Genomic DNA, 20,130 nt, shown 5'->3' with positions numbered 1-20,130 from the left:
CAAAATGGATAAAGGACCTGAATGTGAGACAGGAAACCATCAAAACCCTAGAGGAGAAAGCAGGAAAAGACCTCTCTGACCTCAGCCGTAGCAATCTCTTACTCGACACATCCCCAAAGGCAAGGGAAATAAAATCAAAAATGAATTACTGGGACCTTATGAAGATAAAAAGCTTCTGCACAGCAAAGGAAACCACCAACAAAACTAAAAGGCAACCAACGGAATGGGAAAAGATATTTGCAAATGACATATCAGACAAAGGGCTAGTATCCAAAATCTATAAAGAGCTCACCCAACTCCACACCCGAAAAACAAATAACCCAGTGAAGAAATGGGCAGAAAACATGAATAGACACTTCTCTAAAGAAGACATCCAGATGGCCAACAGGCACATGAAAAGATCCTCAATGTCGCTCCTCATCAGGGAAATACAAATCAAAACCACACTCAGATATCACCTCACGCCAGTCAGAGTGGCCAAAATGAACAAATCAGGAGACTATAGATGCTGGAGAGGATGTGGAGAAATGGGAACCCTCTTGCACTGTTGGTGGGAATGCAAACTGGTGCAGCCACTCTGGAAAGCAGTGTGGAGGTTCCTCAGAAAATTAAAAATAGACCTACCCTATGACCCAGCAATAGCACTGCTAGGAATTTACCCAAGGGATACAGGAGTACTGATGCATAGGGGCACTTGTACCCCAATGTTTATAGCAGTACTCTCAACAATAGCCAAATTATGGAAAGAGCCTAAATGTCCATCAACTGATGAATGGATAAAGAAATTGTGGTTTATATACACAATGGAGTGCTACATGGCAATGAGAAAGAACGAAATATGGCCCTTTGTAGCAACGTGGATGGAACTGGAGAGTGTGATGCTAAGTGAAATAAGCCATACAGAGAAAGACAGATACCATATGTTTTCACTCTTATGTGGATCCTGAGAAACTTAACAGAAACCCATGGGGGAGGGGAAGGAAAAAAAAAAAAAAAGAAGTTAGAGTGGGAGAGAGCCAAAGCATAAGAGACTCTTAAAAACTGAGAACAAATTGAGGGTTGATGGGGGTGGGAGGGAGGGGAGGGTGGGTGATGGGTGTTGAGGAGGCACCTTTTGGGATGAGCACTGGGTGTTGTATGGAAACCATTTTGACAATAAATTTCATATATTGAAAAAAAAAAAGCTTTTCCCTAGAGCCTTTTAAGTTATGTATAATCAGAGCTACTAGATATGGATGCTGGGGTCGGGGGATGATATGCTGAGTTGACAGTGGAATGGGATGAAAGAACCTGGCACATATCGATGGAACTTTGGACTCCAGTATTCCTCATTGCAAAAGTCCTACATACCATGGAGAAGGCTTTTTGTAAGATTGTACTTCATGTTCTGTACAGTTGAGCCTTCAGCCTTCTAGTGGACTGAAGGTGGTTGTTTTTTTGTTTTTGGTGAGGGTAAGTTGTTTGTAGAAGGTTATCACTAACTATATCTTTGGGTGGCTTCCACTGATTTCCTTTTCTTGTGTTACCTTCGTGACACTGTATCTAAAGGGAAGTAACCATTATAAGTACTATTTTGTTTTATGCAAAAATAGTTAAATCTTTTTTTTTTTTTAATTTATAGGATCTGGGGACTCTGATTTACGTCTGGAGGATGCATTTGAAGAAACTTCCTCAGTAAAACGTGAGTAGTAAATCAGACTATTAAACAGCAAACAATAATGATTAGTATACACCACCCGCTCAGGAGACACACTCGAGGAAAACAGTAGGTGGCCTATATTGATCAGATAAAATATGGGTGTCATAAATTGCATTATTTAAGAGAAAATCTGAATGTTTAACATCATTTGTTTCCTTTGCAAAGAATACCAAACAGTGTAATAGCTGAGACAGCATTTTCTTCAGCAGCAGCCTCAGAAGACTGCCTTTCCCTAGCTCAAGAAGAGGTACTTTCAAGTGAATAAGAGATTTGTTTCTCCTCCTAGATTTTTTTATGACTTTTCTTAAAATGGTGTCTGTATGTTATCTCTCAAATGCTAAGCTTTGTCATCAGTTTCTCTTTAGTTTTTTTTGAAAAAAATAAACCATTTAAAAAAATATGTGAATGTTAGAAAGTGAAGCTGAGATTTTGTGTGATCTTTCCTCATCCTGCTAACATACACTCCCATCCCAGGAGGGAGCTGCTGAAGTGAGTTTGGATCTGCTGGTCCCAAATGATTTTTTGTGCTGTTACATACATCTATACACATAGATTGTTCGTTGTTGTTGTTGTTGTTGTTGTTTTTTGTTGTTGTTGTTTTTTTTTTTTTTGCTTTATATAACACGTGTAGAGCTTTTTAATTTACTTACATGTGTGTTATTGCACAACCTTTTTTATTTAATATATATTGAAGACCTGAATGAATATATCTATCTGTATTAATTTCCTACAGCTGCTGTAACAAAGTACCGTAAACTGGCAGGCTTAAAAACCAGAAATGTATTCTCTAACAGTTCTGGAGGCCCAAAGTCCAAAATCAAGGTATCGGCAGGACCACACTTCCTCTGAAGGCCCTGGGGCAGAAAGCTTCCTCACGTAGCCCTGCTTGTGGTGGCTTGTAGCTGTGAGACTCCAGTCTGTGCGTCCATCTCAACAGGGCCTTCTCCTTTGTGGGGTGTCATCTTCCCCTCTGTCTCTTACAAGGAGACTTTTTGTTGGATTTAGAACCCACCTGGATAATCCTGAATGATCTCATCTCAAGATCCTTAACTTAATTACATCTGCAAAGACTGTTTTTCCAATTAAGGTCACATTTATGGCTTCTGGGGATTAGGACTCTGCTGTATATTTTTGGGGCCACCGTTCAACCTATATCATCTATATATCTTCATCTTTATATCTGTCCTTCAGATTTAAACTTGTGTTTCATGGAGCTCGCATTCCAGTGGTGTGGCTTTGGCCATGGCCCATGAGGCCATTTCCTTACTGACAGATGATGTGATTTGTTTTCGTTTTGCATAATTACAAATAGGGCTTCAGTGAACAGTCTTGTCCATATCCCTTGTGCACGAGTTCAATGGAACTATATATTTTAATAGATTCTGCCAGAATGTTTCCAAAATGAATGTTTCATTATATATTCACTGAACACTGTTGAGTTCCTTTTCTCCCAGATCCGCACATCACCAGGATCACGTTACCTATCCAAGCCATTTTACCAATATGATGGACAAAATATCTTCTTGCTTATTAAGCATTTCTCTAATTATAGTAAGATGGAGCATCATGCCATAGATTTACTGGCCATTTGTATTTTCCTCTTTGGTGAATTGTCTGTTCCTATCTTTTCCCCATTTTCTTGCTGGTTTGCTTGTCTTTTTTATGGGTTTGTGGGCTCTCTGTATATTCTGGATGATGAAAGGGAAGGGCTCTGGAGCCAGACTTCCTGCGTCTGAATCCTGCCTCTGCCACTTATTGTCACCGTGGATGAGTTACCTGACTTCTCTGTGCCTCTGTTTCCTCGTCTGTTATGTGAGGTTAATAACGAGCCCTACCTACTAGGATTATTGTAAGGATTAGATGCGATGGCCCATGTGAAGCACTCAGCACAGGACTGGTATGAGGTGAGGGCTCAGTAAGTTCAGTGGAATAGAATTGAGAGCCTAGAAATAAACCATTCTGTCTATGGCCAGTTGACTTTTGACAAAGATGCCAAGATTGTTAAATGGGAGAAGAATAAGCTCTTTAATAAATGGTGCTGGGAAGACTGGATATCCACATGCAAAAGCATGAAGTTGGACCCCTGCCTCATGCCTTATACAAAACTAACTCAAAATGGATCATAAACCTGAAACTACAAATCTCTTAGAAGTTCATTTTCATGTATGGTGTGAGGGAAGAGCTTAGGGCATTCTCGGGTCTTTCCTGAGTATGCACACAGTTCTGTCCATCCAGGTGGCCTTTTGGATTCCTAGGAAAATAAATATACTTAGATTATTAGCAATGATGGCTTTCATGAAGTCATTTAACATCTTCCAAAATAAATATGACCAAAAATTAACAAACCCCAAATAAATGTAAGTATAAAGATCCCCAGTTAGGACATTTGTTCTTTTCCTGATGGGAGACCTTTTACTATTTACATCCTTTTCTCAGTTGTGTACCTGCCCATCTGATCTCCGTCACCTATGACCCAGTGTGTCAGGGACCCATAGGACCACCAGCATGTGATGTCTTTGGTCAGATCATATCCTTCAAAGCCTTATCACTCTCCCATCCTTTTTTTTTTTTTTTCTGTCTTAGCTTACGTCTCATGCTACTGAGGGTCAAAGAGCTAGACCTGTCCATCTCTCCTAAGCTCAATTATGTTTTCTGGTAGAGAATGTTCTCCTTTGTATATTGTACCTTTCTTACATAAAGAATCCCTGGACCTTCTAGGTCCGGCTGTTGTGAAGGACCTTCCTTCATCAGCTCAGCAGTGATTATTGAGTGCATGCTTGCTGCCAGGCCCTACTCCAGATTTGCCCTCACAATGTTATTTTCTCTGAAGAGACACAGTACACGAAATAATTTCAGGTATCACTGAGCACTCTGGAACAAGTATAACAGGGAGATGGGACCAGGAGGGCCCAGGGAGGTGGTAAGGGGTGGCTACTTTACCTGAAGTGGTAAAGCTCCCCCCCCCCAGACAAGAAGTGACCTGCAAGGAGTGGGGGAAACAGCTGTCAAGGCCAAGGAAGCAGGTGTAAGAGTCCTGAGGCAGAAAAGAACTGTGCTGACTCTGAGGCTTGGAAGGTAGCCTGTGTGACTAGCGTGTGGTGGACGTTGGAGAAAAGACAGAGAAGTTGGAAGGGGCTGGGTCATATGGGGTCTTTAGGGCCTGGTGACCACTTTATTCTAAGTGCAAAGGGGAAGCTCCTGGAGTCGTTTTAAAAACTGCTTTATTGAGATATAATTCACATAAGATACAATCCATCCATTTAATTTTTTTAATGTTTATTTTTGAGAGAGACAGAATGTGAACAGGGGAGGGACAGAGACGTAGGGAGACACAGAATCTGAAACAGGCTCCAGGCTCTCAGCTGTCAGCACAGAGCCCAATGCAGGGCTCGAACTCCTATACCGTGAGATCGTGACCTGAGCCGAAGTACAATATTTAACCGACCACCCAAGTGCCCCATAATTCACCCATTTAAAGCGTGCAATTGAGTGACTTTTTAGTATATTCGCAGGGTTGTGCAACCATCACTACAGTCCGTTTTAGAACCTTTCCATCACCTGAAAAAGAAACTCTGTACTCCTTAGCTGTCACTCCCCAATCCCCTGATTATTTCCCTCCTCCAGCCCCTGACAACCACTGATCTCCTTCCTGTCTCTCTGGATTCCCCTATTCTGGACATTTCCTATAAGTGGAGTCCAATAATAATGCAGACTTTATGTTTGGTTTCTTATACTTGGTGTAATATTTTCGAGGTTCATCCATGTTGCTTTCAGAACTTTGCTCCTCCCTTGCTCCCTCCCTCTTCTCCTCCCCTCTCCACCCCTTTTCCCTCCATGTGTTCCTTTTGCTGTGTGTGTAATCATGGGGAGTGTGCTTCTGCTTTTGCCCTCTAAAGCTGCTTATGATTGTCCCTATTTCCTCGGAAGGCCACGGACACCATCATTAAGCCACAGCTGGGCGAACCTGGCCGGTTTTGTTTACTATGTTGTAGCACATAGGAGAAAGACTCCCTTCTGGTAGGAGTGCCATATTGCTGGCAGCATTTGCTGAGCAGCAGAGAACATTTTCTAAGTTTGTCATTTTGAGCTTCACAGAAATAGGTGTCTTTATTTTAGGAGCTCACTGCTTTGATGAAGTTGACCTACTATTCTAATTCCTTGGTAAGCAGCTAGACTTTCCTCGTCCCAATTGTGGGTGATAAATCCCATCTAAAGGTTCATGACAAGAAAATCTGTAGTTAATAGTATCTTAAAAATCCCACAAATCCAAGCTCATGTTCCACATCCCCGCAGGCTTCACGTGCATGAATGTTCTCTCAAAATGGCACCTACAGCCATTGATAAGACTATTGATAAGCTATTGATAAGACTGTGTGGTACTGGCATAGGATTGACATGATTAGATCAATCAAACAGTCTGAAAATAAACCCTTACATGTGTGGTCAGTTGATTTCTTTTTAATCTGGAAAAAAAGTAATTTTACATGAGCTATTGGAGTCCTACAGATTTTGACTAATATTATGTAGGTGGCAATTGCTTTTTTGAGAATTGCTCAGGTAATGGTTTCAGCATCATAATTTCTCCTTCCTACCCATACTTATCACCGTAACATAGGTATACGTCCAGAACCTTCTTCACACACGTGTGCTGTACTTCTTTTTACAGCTTAAAGTCCAGCGGAAATTCTACACCTAAAATCCTCTCTAAACTGATGATGAACTAGATTCGAAAGTACATTGACAGTAGGTTATCACACGTGGTCGCCTTACCGTAAAAACCTGTGCACTGGTGTGGTTTTCATTGAGGTGCACGTTGGTGTACCAGCTGCTTGCCCAAGGAGTTAAGCAAGCACAGTCGTATCAAGGGAAGGACTTGCCACGTTCTCAACTTCCATGTGCACTTTTCCTAAAACTGACTTGTGGTGGAACGGACGTGCAGTTGTAGTGACGATCTTCTCCCTGCCCCCCCGCCCCCGTCCCTCTTTGTTAAAAATAATTTTTGAAGGGAAATTCACATAACGTAAAATTAGCCATTTTAAAACATTCACTGTGTTGTGTAGCCATCTTGTCTGTCCAGTCCCAAAACCTTTCCATTCCCTGAAAGCGAAGTTGCTTACCCATTAAGCCGTTTTTCCTCCTCCCCCACTCCCTTTTCCCCCAGATGATCACCAGTCTGCTTTCTATAGCAGTTGATTTATCTATTTTGAGTATTTTGTATAAATAGTATCATACAATATGTGACCGTTTGTCTTTCACTTAGCATAGTATATATGCCACCTTGTAGCCTGTGTAACAGTGCGTCATTCTTTTTATGACCAATATCCCATCGTATGGATAGACCTCAGTTTGTTCACTCGTTGGTTGATGGACATTTGGCTGTTTCTGCCTTTTGGCTGCTGTGAGTAGTGCTGCTGTGAACATGCATGTGTACGTTCTTGTTTGAGTGCCTGTTTTTAATTCTCTGGGGGCATATACCTGGGAGTGGAATTGCAAGGTCATATGGTCGTTCAGTGTTTAATGTTTTGAGGAGCCACCAGACTACTTTGCACAGTGGCTGTACCATTTTACATCCCCACCGGCAGTGTAGAAGGATTCCAGTTTCTCCACACCCTAGCCAAGTTACTTCCCTTTTTTTCCCTTGAAATTTGGTACCCTTTGACTAACATCTCCCCATTCCCTCTCCCCTCGGCCCTGGGTAACCACCATTCTGCCCTCTGATTCTATGTATTTGACTACTTGAGATGCCTTGTAAAAGTGGGATTGTGCACTATTTGTCCTTCTGTGTCTGGCTTATTTTACTTACATCATGTCCTCTGGGTCCATTTGTGTTGTCACAAATAGCAGGATTTCCTTCTTCTTTTTTTTTTTTTTTAAAATTTTTTTTTAACGTTTATTTATTTTTTTTGGGACAGAGAGAGACAGAGCATGAACGGGGGAGGGGCAGAGAGAGAGGGAGACACAGAATCGGAAACAGGCTCCAGGCTCTGAGCTATCAGCCCAGAGCCTGACGCGGGGCTCGAACTCATGGACCGCGAGATCGTGACCTGGCTGAAGTCGGACGCTTAACCGACTGCGCCATCCAGGCGCCCCAGGATTTCCTTCTTTTTAAGGCTGAATAATGTTTTACGTACATTAGCACATTTTGGTTATCCATCGGTAGGCGCTTGGATTGTTTGTTTATTACAGCTATTGAGAATAATGCGATGAACAAGGAAGTGCGGATCTCTCCCAGAGATCCTGATTTCACTCCTTTGGGCTATATGCCTAGAAGTAGGATTGCCACATCCAGTGGTAGTCCCATCGTTTTCATTTTTTGAGGAGCTTCCATACTGTTTTGTTCGATGCAATTTTATCGCACGTGTAGGCTTGTGTATTCAGCGTGAAAAGCACAGAACCGTTCGTTCCCCGCCAGTATTATTAGGTGGAGTAAATTTGGTCTTTTATGAGACCGAAAACAGCTAATTCAGCTCAAAATTGAAATAATCACATAAGTGACTTTTCTTGAGTCACTTGTTATGCTTTGAGCAGTATAATTGCTTTAATAGCCTTTCCCATTTCTTTGCCCAGAATGTCAGAAAGTTGTGTACTGAAGGTTGAGCTTTTAATCAAGTATTTTTTCTGCTCCCTTCTATTAATTTTGTATCGCCTCATAGTCAGTTACCATAGATAACTGAGTTAGAACAATTCCAATGCATTCTCTTAGTCCCCTGGGTCAGGAGTTTGGGTTCTGTGTTGCTGGGTCCTCCACTCAGTGTTTTCTACAGAGCTACAGTTGACATATCGGCTGGGGCTGGGCTCTGACGTGAGGTTTGAGGTTGTGTTAGTTTTCTGTCACTGCTGTAATGGATCACCGCAAAGCTGGTTGCTTACACAATACACCTTTATTGTTTTATAATCATTGAGATCAGAAATCTGATCTGGCCATCACTGAGCTAAAACCAGTGTGTCAGCATAGCCGTGTTCTTCTGGGGGCTATAGACAACATCGATTTCCTTGTCTTTTCCAGCTTCTTCGGGAGGTCTGCATTCTTTAGCTCATGGTCCTTTCCCTCCATCTTCAGAGCCAACGGTGCCATGCACCATCTGCAGATCTGTCTCTCTGGCTCTCTCCCTTTTAAAGACCCTTGTGATCACATTGGACCCCCACAGATAATCCAGTATAGTCTTCCCATCTCTGTATTCTTAACTCAAAAACACATGTAGAACCTTTTGCCGTGGAAGGTAACGTATTCACAGGTTCTGGGAATTAGGACATTGCTGTCTTTGTTGGGGGAGCATCATCTTTCTACCACATCTGCTGTCTGGCTCCCAAATATCCATGTCCCTCCCACATGCAAGAGACATTCACTCTGTCCCACCTTCTTCACAAGTTTTAACCTATTATATCATCGACCCAGATTCCAAAATCTTAATTTAATCAGCACAGATGACCAAAATCTCACCACCTAAATTCTCTACGTCAGGTGTAGGTAAGTTTCTGGGTATAATCCGTTCTAAGGTACGGTCCTTCTCCGTCTATATACCTGCAAAACTCAAGAAACCGGCTACTTGCTCCCCAGAATATAATAATAGAGATATCCCATTTACGGGAGTGAGCAAATGTAAGGCAAGAGGACTTTACCGGTCTCTAGCAATCCTCAGAACCATCCTTCCGTTTCCATGAAAAATAGCACGTGTTTGCAGCTGAATCGTTCTATCCGCCTGTTTCTCTGCCTGTAGAATTGTGGGAGGCTAAACAGTGTTTTTCCTTTTTGTTCTCTTTCTGTCGCCTTGACTTCCAAGCTGGCAGTGTTCCTGCTGCTGTCAAATTCTCAAGAACCTTATGGACCTCCCATGTGTGTCATGGAGATCACTCCGTTGGACAAGAGGCTCCTTCACAGATCTTTCCTGGATGACCCCATCTCTATTCGCGGCTTCTGCTGAGGTGGCTGAGGGAAACCATGAGTCACATGTATAATCTCTTCAGAGAGCCATTGTGTGACTGAATACTCTGACCTTTTGACCCTTCCAAGGCACTAACGCAAGGTTTTCCAGGCACACCATTGGCCGCCTCTTCAGAGCATGCTCTCTTGGCAGTGAATTTTAGCACTTTTTGCAATTAGGTCAGGATGGAAGTTTCCCAAAGCATCAAGTGCTGGTTCCTGTCTGCTTATGAGTTCTGCCTTCAGTCTTTGTTTCCTCTCACATTTTCCTATGGACGGCAGAAAGAAACGAGGTCAAACCCTTAACACTTTTTTGGGGGGGACCCTCCTCAGCTAGCCTATCCAAGTTCATTATTTGTAAGTTCCGCTTTCTGCGCAACTACAGGACGCACAGTTCAGCCAATTTCCAATAGCATGTTCCTCAATTCCATCTGAGACTTCAGTGGCAAAGCCTTTAACAACCATGTTTCTATCAACAGTCCGTTTGTGGTGATTTAAGGACTCTCTAGCATGATAGGAGTATTTTCGACCATGTTCTTTCTGAATCCTCATTAGCTGTCACTAGTTAAGATCCGTATTTCTACTGACAGTCTGTTCATGGAACCTAGGCTTTTTCTGTGATGCCCCTCAGCATCCTTCCAGCCTTTGTCTATTACCTGATTCCCTAGCCACTTCCACATGTTTAGGTATTTATTACAGCAGTACTTTAATCCTACTACCCAAGTCTATAGTTTTTTATTGCTACTGTAACGAATTACAGCAGTGTGCTGGCTTAAAACAGCACCGATTTATTCTCTTACAGTTCTGGAGTTCAGAAATCTATGATTTGGGTTTTCACTGGACAGAAATGAAAGTAATGGCAGGGCTGTGTTCCTTTGGGAGGCTCTAGGCGGAAGTCGGTTTCCTTGCCTGTGTCTGCTTCTGGAGGCCGGCCACCTGCATTCCTTGGCTAGTGGCCCTTCCTCTATCCTCACAGCCAGCAAAGTGGCATCTACACATTTCTCCCTCACTCTCAGCCCTGCTTCCCACATCACAGTCTCCTCCCCCTGGCTCTCCTGGCTGTACTTTCCTCCTTATAATTACCTGGGGCTTCCTACGCAATCTGGGATAATCTTTTCATCTCAAAGTCCTTAGCTTAACCACATCTGCACAGTCTGTTTCCCCGTGTAAGGTGACCTACTCACACAGTTTTGTTGGCAGAATTCATTTCTGTGCAGCTACAGAACTAGTGGCCACTTCTTCAAGGTCAGAAAAAGGAAGAGTGTCGGCTACCTTTAATGTCAGCTCAGGGAAGGCCGAAAGCCCTCTTTCCAAGGACTTACCACCTGATTATGTCTGAATCACCCAGAATATTCTCCCCTTTGAGTAATTCATTCATATTTATTGGCATCCTAATTATATCAGCAAAATCCCTTCACCTCTGCCATATGTCATAACCCGATCTTGAGAGTGACCTGGTTGCCCCCCTCCCCTGGGCCCCTGCACTCAAGGGGCTGGGTTTATATAGGCTGTGTACACCAGGGGGCAGGAATCCTGGCAGCTGCCTTAGGATTCCACCTACCATCTAGGACATTAGGTAAAACGGTCATTCTTTCTTTTTTAAGTTTATTTATTTATTTTGAGAGCGCGCGCACACACACGAGTAGGGGAGGGTCAGAGAGAGAGGGAGAGAGAGAATCCCAAACAGGATCCGTGCTGCCAGCACAGCCCAATGCAGGGCTCGGCCTCAGAAACCGTGAGGTCATGACTTGAGCCGAGATCAAGAGTCGAACGCCTAACCGACTGAGCCCCCCCAGGCACCCCAGAACTGGCATTCCCTTTCACCTGCTGTTGTGTAGTGAAGAATCTAACTCATTCTCATAACGTTTGGTGCTCCTGCCCTGGTTCACGCTAAGGGCCAGTTGGTTTACACACAATTGCTTTTGCACCATGTAAAAAGGGCAAAGCACATCTGAGGATTATGAAAGTAGTTATGACTGCATAGACCCCCAGGGGTTCTTGGAACACTCTTTGAGAACTACTGTCTGAGAGCTATTTATGTGGCATCCATCTGTTTTCCCCTAAATCAGAGATTTCTTCACCATCAATGCACGCTGAGCATGTATTTGTGGAGCTGGGGCGAGCAGGAAGGTCATTTTAGATGTCTTCTGTGGTATCAAGCTCTGCCTTTACAATTTCACTCCTGTAGGCAGTCCTATAAGTGAGGTCTACCTTTGGGGAGGGCGACTTCATAGCATCTTTGAAGCAGCTCTGCTTCTGAGCATTTTCCTTCTAGGCACACCACTTTGTGTGCACAGCTGTCTTGTGTTTTATATCCACCCCCAATGGAACGCTAAAATCCCACAGTGAAATGGCTACATTCTAAGCATCCATGCTCTCCAGCCAATACGGAGAATAAGGTCGGTCTCTGGAACTGACATGAGGAAGGTAAGTGACAGAATCAAATGTATGTAGTATGAATCAACTTTTATCCAGTAAGCGTATCCAAGCACACGTACGGGCGTGCATGCTTATGTGAAAACATTCAGAGTAGCCACCTCTGAGGGTTGATTCGAGGCCAGCTTTAGTATTTTCTTTGCGTTCTCTACAATCAGATTACTTTTATATTAAGCATACATTACAAATTTTAAAAAATTCTGTACCATTGGATTACTTTTATATTGACCATATCTAACAAATTTAAACTTAAACAAATTAAAGCCATCTTTACATGAGGAAGAACTCTAGGTGTCAGAACCGGTGAAACCTTCACGACCCCATCCTTCCCTCCTGGTTTAGATGAGAAGGACTTGTCCAAGGTCCTGCTGCAAGCTAGCAGAACCGCGGGACTGGAGCCCAGCGGCTCTGGCTTTTCCTCCAGTGCCTTTTCTCCACAGCACGCTGCCGTTACACGTGTCTGCACGGGGAGGGTGATGGCCCCAAAGGGTAGTTTAGCGTCAGGTGGTGCACCCTGGCCAAAAAAGCCCCAGAAAAGGCCGCTACTGATCCACAGGTCAACCTGCCCCAAAGAGGTATTACAGTCCCTCGCCTCCAAAATGGTAAGCTCTGGCTTTATGGTGATGACTGGCCTGCGTGGCAGTGTGCCTCGCCCATGGAAGATGAGATCCAGTAATCTAGAAAGAAGATGAAAATGGGACTCTGGTCTTTAAGAGGTAAGCACGATGTGCTAACAGAAAAATAGTGACCCCAGGCCCTCTGGAAAAGTCGTATTTTATACCCTCATCTCAAAGAGACTGAGAACTGTGTTATTTGTCCTGTAAAGATATCCTCTCTGGAAGATTTTCATTGTGCCGCAAACCATTGGGATCGAGAAAGAACAAACTTTAGTTGCCTGGAAACTTCACTCGTGTTACCACCTCATTCCAAGATGTTCTTACTGCCCTTATCTACTTGATTTGCTCTTTAGTTGTTTTTTTTTTTTTTTAAACATTTGTTTAGGTTTGAGAGACGGAAAGAGAGAGCACAAGTGGGGGATGGGCCGAGAGAGAGGGAGACACAGAATCTGAAGCAGGCTCCAGGTTTGTAGCTGTCAGCACAGAGCCTGACATGGGCCTCAAACTCACGAACCATGAGATCATGACCTGAGCCAAAGTCAGACGCTTCCCTGACTGAGCCACCCAGGTGCCCCCAAACTATTTTTTAACAGACTTTTTTTTTTTTGAGGTAATTGTAAACCCCTGAAGATCTAAGAAATGCTAAAGAGAGATTCCGTGTATCCACTACCCGGTTTCCCCAAAGGTGACACCCTGCAAAACTATAATATAATATCATAAGCAGGGTATTGATATGGACACAAAGCCTAGTGTGTGTGTTTTCACTACTGTGCGGTTTTGTCACCTGGGTGGGTGAGTGTGTCCACCACGATAGTCCACAGGGAGCTGTTACATCACCATAAAGACCCCTCCTGCCGTCCTTTTATGAACACTGACCATTATCTCCTCCCCCCGCCCCCGCACCTTTCTAGTCCCCACCCCCTAACCTGTTGTCCATCTGTAGAATCTGGTAACTTAGAAAATGTTACGTAAATGGAATCACGTAGTATGTAATGTTTGGGAATTGCTTCTTTTTTTTTTTTTTCACTTAGAATTCCTTTGAGATCCATCCAAGTTATTACAAGTATCAGTAGTTTGTTGCTTTTTCCTTGCTGAATAGCATCCCATGATGTAGATGTACCACAGTTTGTTTATGAAGGTCATCTGGGTTGTTTCCAGTTTTCGGCAGTAAACATTTATATACAGGTTTTTACATGAGTGTGAGTTTTCCTTTCTCTGGGGTAAATGCCCAGGAGTGTAATTGCTGGGTCTATATGATAGTTGTAGGTTTAGTTTTTAAAGAATGTCGCCAACTGGGTTTCCAGAGTGGTTGTACCACGTGACATTCCCACCGGCAGTGTGTGAGTGACCCAGCTTCTCCGTGTCCTTGTCAGTCAGTACTTGGTGTTACCACTAGATCCTAGTCATTCTGATAGGTATGTTGGTGGCCTCTCATTGTGATTTTAACTTGAATATCTTTTGCTCCTTTCTAGTTGGATTGTCTGTGTTTTACTTTTGGATTTTAGGAGCTCTTCATAGATTGTAGACACAGTCTTTAGTCATATATGTGTTTTGCAAGTATTTTCTCTTAACCTGTAGCTTGTCTTTTCAGCTTATTAACAGGGTCTTTTGCGAAAGGAAATGTTTTAATTTTGATGTAGTCTGGTTTATCTTTTTTTTTTTCTTTTGTGCAACATGGTTTTGTTAGCAAGTCTCTGCACTCTTCACCAAGCCCTCAGTCCCAAAGGTTTTCCTCTGTTTTCTTTTTTTAAACATTTTAAAAAATGTTTCTTTACTTTTGAGAGAGAGAGAGAGAGAGAGAGAGAGCCAGCAGGGGAGGGGCAGAGAGAGAGGGAGACACAGGCTCCAAGCTCTTAGCTGTCAGCTCAGAGCCCAATGTGGGGCTTGAAGCCACAAACTGTGAGATCATGACCTGAGCCAAAGTCAGATGCTCAACCGACTGAACCACCCAGGCGCCCCTAACCGTTTTTAAATGTACAGATCATTGGCACTGAGTACATTCCCCATGTTGTGCAACGATTACCACTACTATTCATTTCCAGAATTTTCTCATCATCCCACACAGAAGCTCTTTACCCATTAAACAGTAACTCCCCATTTTTCTCTACTCTTACCCCTAGTAATGTCTAGCGTCCTTTCTGTCTCTAAGAATTTGCCCATTCTGAGTGCCTCATGTAAGTAGAATCCTACAATATTTGTCCTTTCGTGTCTGGCTTCTTTCACAGAGCATAACATGTGCAAAGTTTGTCCATGTTGTAGCCTGTGCCAGAATTCTATTCCTTCATGCGGCTGGGTGATACTTCATTGGATGTGGACCCCATTTTGTTTGTTCACATGTTGATGGACATGTGGGTGATTGCTGCCTTGTGGCGATTGTGCAGAGTGCTGCCATGGGCATTGGTATGCAAGTATCTGGGTCCCTGCTTTCAGTGCTTTGGAATGTATACCTAGTCACGGACTTACAGGACCGTGTGCTAATTCCGTGTTTAACCTCGAGGAACTGCCATGCTTTTTCACAACAGCTGCAGCATCTTCCATCCCCTGTACCAGTGCGCCAGGGGCTGGTTTTTTCACATCCTCTCCAACACTTGTTACTGCATTTTTCTTTTCAGAACGGCCTTTAATGATCGTGAGGTGGCAGCTCCTCGTGGATTTGATTTGCATTTCCCTTAACAACTAGTGATGCCGAGCATCCGGTCATGTGCTTATTGGCTGTACTTGTATATCTTCTTTGAAGATCTGTTTAAGTCCTTTACCCAGTTTTTTTTTTAATAATTTTTTAAGTTTGTTTATTTTGAGAGAGGAGAAAGAGAGTGAGTGAGCGAGCAACAAGCGTGGAAGAAGCAGAGAGAGAGAAAGAGAGAACCCCAAGTAGGCTCTGCACTAACTGTTAGTGCAGAGCCCGACTCAGGGCTCCAACTCAAACCGTGAGATCATGACCTGAGCCGAAGTCAGACACTCAACCGACTGAGCCACCCAGGCGCCCCGATGCAGAAAAGTTTTAATTTGATGAAGGCCAATTTATCTTCATTTTGTTCCCCTTGCTTTTGGCATGACATCTGAGAAATCCTCACCAAATCCAAGATCATGAAGATTTTCTGCTACGTTTTTTTTTTTTTTTCTAAGAGTTTTATAGTTTGAGGTCTTTGATTCATTTGAATTCGTTTTTATATATGGTGTCAGGTACGGGTTGAACTTCATTCCTTGGCGTGTTATGACCAGTTTCTTGGTGCTCTTGTCCAGAATATACATATTGGCCGTATATGTAAGTGTTTATTTCTGGACTGTGTTCTATTCCATTGACCCAGGTGTCTGTTCTTATGCCAGTACCACACTGTTTCGATTACTGTACCTCTGTACTAAGTTTTGAAGAAGAAATCTTCCGTGTTTTTCTTTTTCAAGATTGTTTTGGCTATTTGGGGACTCTTGAGATATTCCACATGAATTTTAGAATGGGTTTTTCTAGGGTACCTGGGTGGCTCATTCGGTGAAGAGTCCGACTTCGGCTCAGGTCATGATCTCACAGTTTGTGAGTTCAAAACCCCGCATCGGGGTCTGTGCTGACAGCTCAGAGTCTGGAGCCTGCTTCAGATTCTGTGTCTCCCTGTCTCTCTGTCCCTCTCTTGCTCACACTTTCTCTCTCTCTCTCTCTCTCTCAAAAGTAAATTAGCATTAACAAAATTAACAAAAGAATGGGTTTTTCTGTTTCAGAAAACAAAGTGTCTTTAGGATTTGGGTAGGGATTGCCTTGAATCTAGATCACTTTAGGTAGTATTGTCATCTTAACGATGTTTGTCTTCCAGTACTTGAACGTGCAGGACTGGGTTGAGTTGTGGTGGTTTGTGGGTTTTGAGAAATTGGTCCGTTTCTTCTCAGTTTTCAAATATATGAGCATAAGTTCATTACATTTTATTCTCTTCTAATGGCTACAGACTCTGTAAGGAAACACCTGGTTTCATTCATTATAATGGTATTTTGTCCTTTCTCCTTTATATTTGTTAGTAAGGCTAGAGGTACACCAATTTTATTGACCTTTTAGAGAAGCGGCTTCATTGATCTGTATTTTCTATTTTCAATTTTGTTGATTTCTGCTCTTATTTCCTTCTGTCTGCTTGCTTTGGGTTTGTTTCCCTACAATCTAGCATTTCATTTTCTAGCATCTGGAGTTAAGAACTTAGATTATTGATCTGAGGCCTTTCTTCATCTCTAAGCATTTAATGCTAGAAACTGCCCTTATCACTGCTTTAGCTGCATCCTGCATGTTTCGGTGGTGGTGTTTTTCACACAGTTGTATTTAAAATTTTTTTCTGTGACGCTTTCTCTCTGATCCTGGTTTTATTTGGAAGTGTGTTGTTTATTTCTAAGTGCCTAGGGATCTTCTTGTTTTCTGATGGTGTTTTTGTTTCTAGTTTGATTCCATTATGGTCAGAGACCCCGCTCTGTATAATTTCAGTGCTTTGAAGTTTATTGAGCTTGGTTTTCTGGTCCAGGATGTAATCTCTGCTGGTGAATGTTCCATGTGTGCTTAAAAAATTCCTTATCCTGCTGCGACTGAGTGGAGTGGATATTTATTTGATTGTGTGGTTCGGTTCTCTGTCGTTGCTGATTTTTATTCTAGTAGTTCTGTCAGTTGCTGATGGTGGAAGTCCCAACTCTAATTGTGGTTTGTTTGTTTTTTTTTTTTTTTCCTTTTAGCTCTATCAGTTTTATCTCCATGTGTTTTTACGCTGTTGTTTGGTGCATACAAGTTTAGGATTGTTCTGTGTTCTTGGTAGATTGACCCTCCATCATGATGTGATGTCTCCCTTTATACCTAGTGAGAAATGTCAGGTCATGTCCTACTGTGTTTTTACACTCTTTCCAGAAGATTCAGACTTACATTTCTTTGATCCACAGGCCTTAAGGCCCTATCTAGAAAAGACAGGTAATGCATTGTAAATTACCTGGGCAGTTTGAGGATTACACCACCACCACCATCACCAGCACCATCATCATCATCATCATCATCATCTAGAGAGAGAGAGAGCATGAGCGCATGTACACCTGAGTGAGGGGAGACAGAAAGAGAGAGAGAGGGAGAGGGAGGGTGCATCTTAAGCAGGCTGCATGCCCAGGACAGAGCCCAATGCAGGACTCCATCTCACGACCCATAAGACCATGACCTGAGCAGAAATCAAGAGTCAGACCCTCAACCAGCTGAGCCATCCAGGCACCCGAGGATTACATTTTTGATCTGTAAAACTCACTGAGATTTTTTTCCCCACAAATATTGCTGTTTCTTTTCTGAGTGCTTGCCATATATAGTACTGTCTTTGCATTTCTTCTCCCTTAAATTTCCTTTCCCTCTGCCGCCTCCAGTTGTAGAACAGTTTATAGAACATTCTGTAAGCTCAAGAAAAGAAACTATTAGAAAACTCATGAATGTCATGCCATGTAATAGATGTGAAAGAAGTCCATATTTTTAGAGGAATCCAGGTGAGCTGAAAAAGCTAATAGTTACAGTAGTAACAACCACGCTTCTAGAAAATATTTTGTTGGTGTTATACTACTTTCAATTGATAATAGACACCCCCATACCCACCTGGGAACATAGCCTCAGTCCATCCCTGGGCAATATGATTTACGATTCTGGTGCCAGGTTGATAGTGGTGGAAACCAGAGCCTGAAGCCTCCAAGGGTCATGCACAAGCTCTTGAACTCCCTGGACCCACGGGGTCCCATCCAGCAGATCTAGGCTGAATACTTAGCTCCATGAATCCCCGGATCCTATCTGGGAGCATGTCTGCCTTACCACCAATCCTCTGAAGGAAAGTGAACAGAACTCCTCTCATTTAAACCTTCTACATTTCTTTGCCTTTCTCCAAGGGATTGTCAGAAGCCTTAGAGGGGCCTCAAGGACCGAGACAATGGTACATACTCATGATGTGACCTACCTGAGCCAAGAAATGGCTGCTGTATTTTGTTACTAAATGTGCTTTCCTTGCTGCCCTCCCTCCCCTTTTAGAGAGATGGGACCATGGCACCACTACAACCAAGAGACCAGTAGCAACCAGAGCTCCAGCCAAGCCTGCAGGTAATATGGCTGTTCTGAGGAGGGCAGGAAAGAAGAACACTGTGGAACTCTCTTTGGGCCAATGTCCACGGAGCTACCTGCAGCTTAACCTGTTGACTTTCTCTTTTATGTTTTGGGGCCCACTGCAGATAATGATTTTAACTTGGCTGATGCCTTGGATGATCGAAATGATCGAGACGATGGCCGCAAGAAACCGAGCGCAGGAGCAGGAGGTAAGTCACAGAAGGTTGGAAGCGCCGGCCAGCACTGCGGCTCCCTGGCCGGGTCGTCGCTCACGAAACTACAACAGCCCGCAGAGTCACCCGGGCATGGCAGGCCTGGGGGTACTTCAAGGCCCAGGAGAACCATAAACCGTAGTTATCGAACTTTTTGGTCTCAGGAATCCCCAAATCATTGAGGATTTCAAGGGCTTTTGTTTATGTAGGTCACATCTAACAATATTGTCTTTGAACTAAAATTTAAAAAAATATATGTAATCATGTGTTCATTAAAAATGAACAACAAACCCATACATGTTAACAAAAATAGCATGTTTTTGTAAGAAATAACGGGCAATCCAAAACCAAAATTGAGTGAGAAGAGTGGCATCATTGTACATGTTTTGCAAATTTCTATAATGTCTAGGCAGAAAAGCTAGACCCTCTCTGCTTCTGGATTCAGTTGTAATGTGTTGTGATGGCTGAGGTGTATGAAGGAAATCTGGCTTCGTATAGATATGTAGTCAAAAAAGGGAGGAATATTTTCATAGACTTTTCTGATCAACATAGTTTTTTTTCTTTAGTAAGACACCCAAACTCGACCAGTGGCCGTTTGTTACCATTTAACTACAGTGTGGGACGTGACCATACCAATGAACTTTTTATACGTGATTCCTTACAACCCCACAGGACTCTCTTGCACTTTTAGTGGAACCTCTCCTCATTCGTGGTTTTGCATATTATGTATGCATTGGTCATTTGGAAATATTGGTGGCCTGAGGTCTTGTGAACTTCCAGATAATGCCCATGTTTCAATACGCGGTATCCCAAATTCACATTTGCTAATATCACCCCCATCTCCTTAGATAAAGTCTTTAAGTACTGGGAAGCTGCTGAGATCAGAGAGGTGGATGTAGATTTTTCAAAATTACACGTTTTGTTTGAAATCTTCCCATTGGCAACAGATACGGCCAGTGGTGTTCTTCGTAGTGACCACCCCATTTTATTCATTTGCAAGGAAACATGTGCCAAATAGTCAAGCCACCATAACCATAGTTTGATCATCATTCATTCTTCCTAGGCAAAGTGGTCTTTCAGAGCACAAGGCAGATAATACAGCTCGGAACTGAAACACTCAAGTGCTCTCCAGAGTAACTACAGTTGAATCAAAAAAGCATTAGTTTTCT

At 42.9% G+C, this 20,130-nt stretch overlaps 1 protein-coding gene across 3 annotated transcripts in view; it reads left to right on the top strand.

Annotated features, from left to right (window-relative positions):
- Positions 1 to 20,130, top strand: part of CD99L2 (CD99 molecule like 2) — a 97,495-nt gene that overhangs the window by 57,084 nt on the left and 20,281 nt on the right. For all 3 annotated transcript variants that reach the window (XM_045472178.1, XM_045472179.1, XM_045472177.1), the window contains exons 2-4: positions 1,622 to 1,681; positions 18,678 to 18,746; positions 18,875 to 18,958. In XM_045472178.1, the coding sequence (XP_045328134.1) occupies positions 1,622 to 1,681; positions 18,678 to 18,746; positions 18,875 to 18,958 (213 nt within the window). The remainder of the gene's footprint in view (positions 1 to 1,621; positions 1,682 to 18,677; positions 18,747 to 18,874; positions 18,959 to 20,130) is intronic.

The sequence above is a fragment of the Leopardus geoffroyi genome, chromosome X, assembly GCF_018350155.1.
Source record: "Leopardus geoffroyi isolate Oge1 chromosome X, O.geoffroyi_Oge1_pat1.0, whole genome shotgun sequence".
In the NCBI taxonomy this organism is placed as follows: Eukaryota; Metazoa; Chordata; class Mammalia; order Carnivora; family Felidae; genus Leopardus; species Leopardus geoffroyi.
Note: the sequence above shows the minus strand (reverse complement) of the source record. Positions and strands in the feature narration are given on the sequence as shown.